The sequence below is a fragment of the Penaeus monodon genome, chromosome 24 (assembly GCF_015228065.2).
Source record: "Penaeus monodon isolate SGIC_2016 chromosome 24, NSTDA_Pmon_1, whole genome shotgun sequence".
Classification (NCBI taxonomy): domain Eukaryota; kingdom Metazoa; phylum Arthropoda; class Malacostraca; order Decapoda; family Penaeidae; genus Penaeus; species Penaeus monodon.
In genome coordinates, this window is record NC_051409.1 from 14,287,213 (window position 1) to 14,289,467 (window position 2,255).

Here is a 2,255-nt window from a genome sequence, read left to right on the forward strand (position 1 = left end):
TGAGGTTGGGGGGGTAATTACTTAAGATTATCTATAAATATTTACATAAATCTTCTAAACAATGTGTACAACTTTCTATGAAGAAGAAAGTACTATTGTAAGAAATACTGATTGATAAGTAGTTCTGAAAGGACTTGGGGTTACCATATCTTTCAAATGTCAAAAACTCAACTTCCCACTAAATTACTATCTATGATCAAAGTACAATCTCCTCTCAAATTACCTGTCTCGTATCTGCTTGGTAATAAGCCGCTTATTGCCTTGATTTAACAGCTTCAACAATGCTCCCATGTCTTCATTTAATTTTGTGGTACCAGCCTTTACTTCTTCTGATACTGAGTGCTGTTAGATAAAGAAAAAATAGATTTTCTTGCAAACCATTGATTTGGTAAGAGTTAATATCTTTTACATAACTACCAAAAAGTGAAAACTCAACTTTTTAGCTGTTTTCTCTAAATAATCATCTCTTTTGATAAATTAGGTATACTGACATTGCATTACACTAGCACTATACATTAAATCATACCACTTTATGGTAGGAATCATACTTACATTACTGAGAGCATTGTACAGTTCCTGCACTACGGTGGCATGGCAAGCTGAGTGAATGGCTGAGACAACGAGGTGTGTATACTGACCCAATGAGACTTCCTCCTCCTCCTCCAAGACCTCAACATTCTTTTGCTTACACACAAAGAGCAACAGGTCACAGAAGAACATGGATATCCTTGTGTGTTTGTGATCCCACACTACAGTTTCCTGCATCTTCTTTGGGAATGGGAACTCACTGAAGGATATACTTCCTTGTAATATAGCTGGAGCCATGTACAATGGGGAGAGTTGCTCCTCCATTTGTACCCAACAGCCTTCTGTTGGTGCCAGGATTTCTAGCAGAGCCTGTATTATGCTATGGTCCAACATAATGCCACATACTTCCTGTGTCTTCACCTGCTCATACACCAATGATAAGAGGTTTTTTGTAAGCATGGCCATCCTCATGGTCAGACTGAAGGAACTTTTATCTTCCATAATTATCTGCTTAATGTCCTTGAGAGTGGACCTAAGACAACTTCCATCCTCAAGAAGCTTGGCTGAGTCCTCCTTAACTAATGAAGCAATAAGACCATTGAAAGCCTTCAGGAAGGTAGACTTAAGGGTATTAACAGTCTGCTCTGATAGTGATTTCCATGACTGACACTGTAAAAGGAACAAGGACCGCATGAACTCTTGTATTCCTGTTGTCTGCCAACAGACGTAGCTGCTGAACAACTGGCTGGCAAGATTAGCCACCAACTGGACCATCTGGTCCTCAGGTTCTGAGTCTTCACCAAGTTTTAGATTGAAGCTTAGATTCTTGAGAATCTGGGATACATATTCCATGGCAATGATGTGATCTGTAGGATAAGAAAAAAGTGAAGATCCTATAAATACACTTTTAGAGTAATGCTTTGCCCACTGGTTTTGGATTTATATCAATATAATTTTTAAATCTTAGAAACATATACAATAGGCAAAGGCTTCAAAATTTGCCCACTGGTCTTGGATTTATATCAATATAATTTTTTAATCTTAGAAACATATATATACAATAGGCAAAGGCTTCAAGATATCAATAAACTACAGCCCAGAAAGAAGTGTAAATACCTTTCTTATTTCCGTTACTCAGGACGAAGTTGAACAGTGTGACAAGTTCCTCATCCTGAGAATACTGAGCAACACTCTTAGATTTGGTTGAGCCACACAGTTGCTCTACAAGCTTAATGAGTTGGTTACCCAGCTGGGCTGACAAAAGCCATGCCATTGCTACTTCATCTATATCTCTCCTTTCAGTCATCTTCTCAAGCAGACGGCGCAAAACACTTACAGACCATGAAATCTGAAAATTATAAAAGAAATCATTACACAAGCTGGCACTGTACATCATCTGAGCTTCTTGCTACAATTTTCTTGAATGGGATATATAAAAGGAAGAAAGGAGACAGAATTTTTTTCTTTGAGGCATTAATCTGAACTAGGTACATCCAAAAACCTCAGAGAATTATGATGTAAAAAGGGCAAACATTAACTGAGGACTGACTAAAGAGCATTTTATTTTGTGAATTATGAATTAATGATATGCATATGACTTTCCAAAGCTGATTTATAGACAGTAAAAGTATCCATATAATGTAGTTTCACAAGTAACACAGAATACTGAAAAATACACCATTTACAATATGTAAAAAGATTTGCAATATACTCAGCTGAAACAATGC

General features: G+C 37.0%; 1 protein-coding gene across 1 annotated transcript in view; it reads right to left on the reverse strand.

Annotated features, from left to right (window-relative positions):
* LOC119588613 (E3 ubiquitin-protein ligase listerin-like) overlaps positions 1-2,255 on the reverse strand; it is a 21,243-nt gene that overhangs the window by 10,103 nt on the left and 8,885 nt on the right. Inside the window, exons 11-13 of the mRNA XM_037937253.1 lie at positions 1,645-1,876; positions 553-1,394; positions 224-342 (exon numbers count right to left, since the gene is read on the reverse strand). Coding sequence (XP_037793181.1) covers positions 224-342; positions 553-1,394; positions 1,645-1,876 — 1,193 coding nt within the window. The remainder of the gene's footprint in view (positions 1-223; positions 343-552; positions 1,395-1,644; positions 1,877-2,255) is intronic.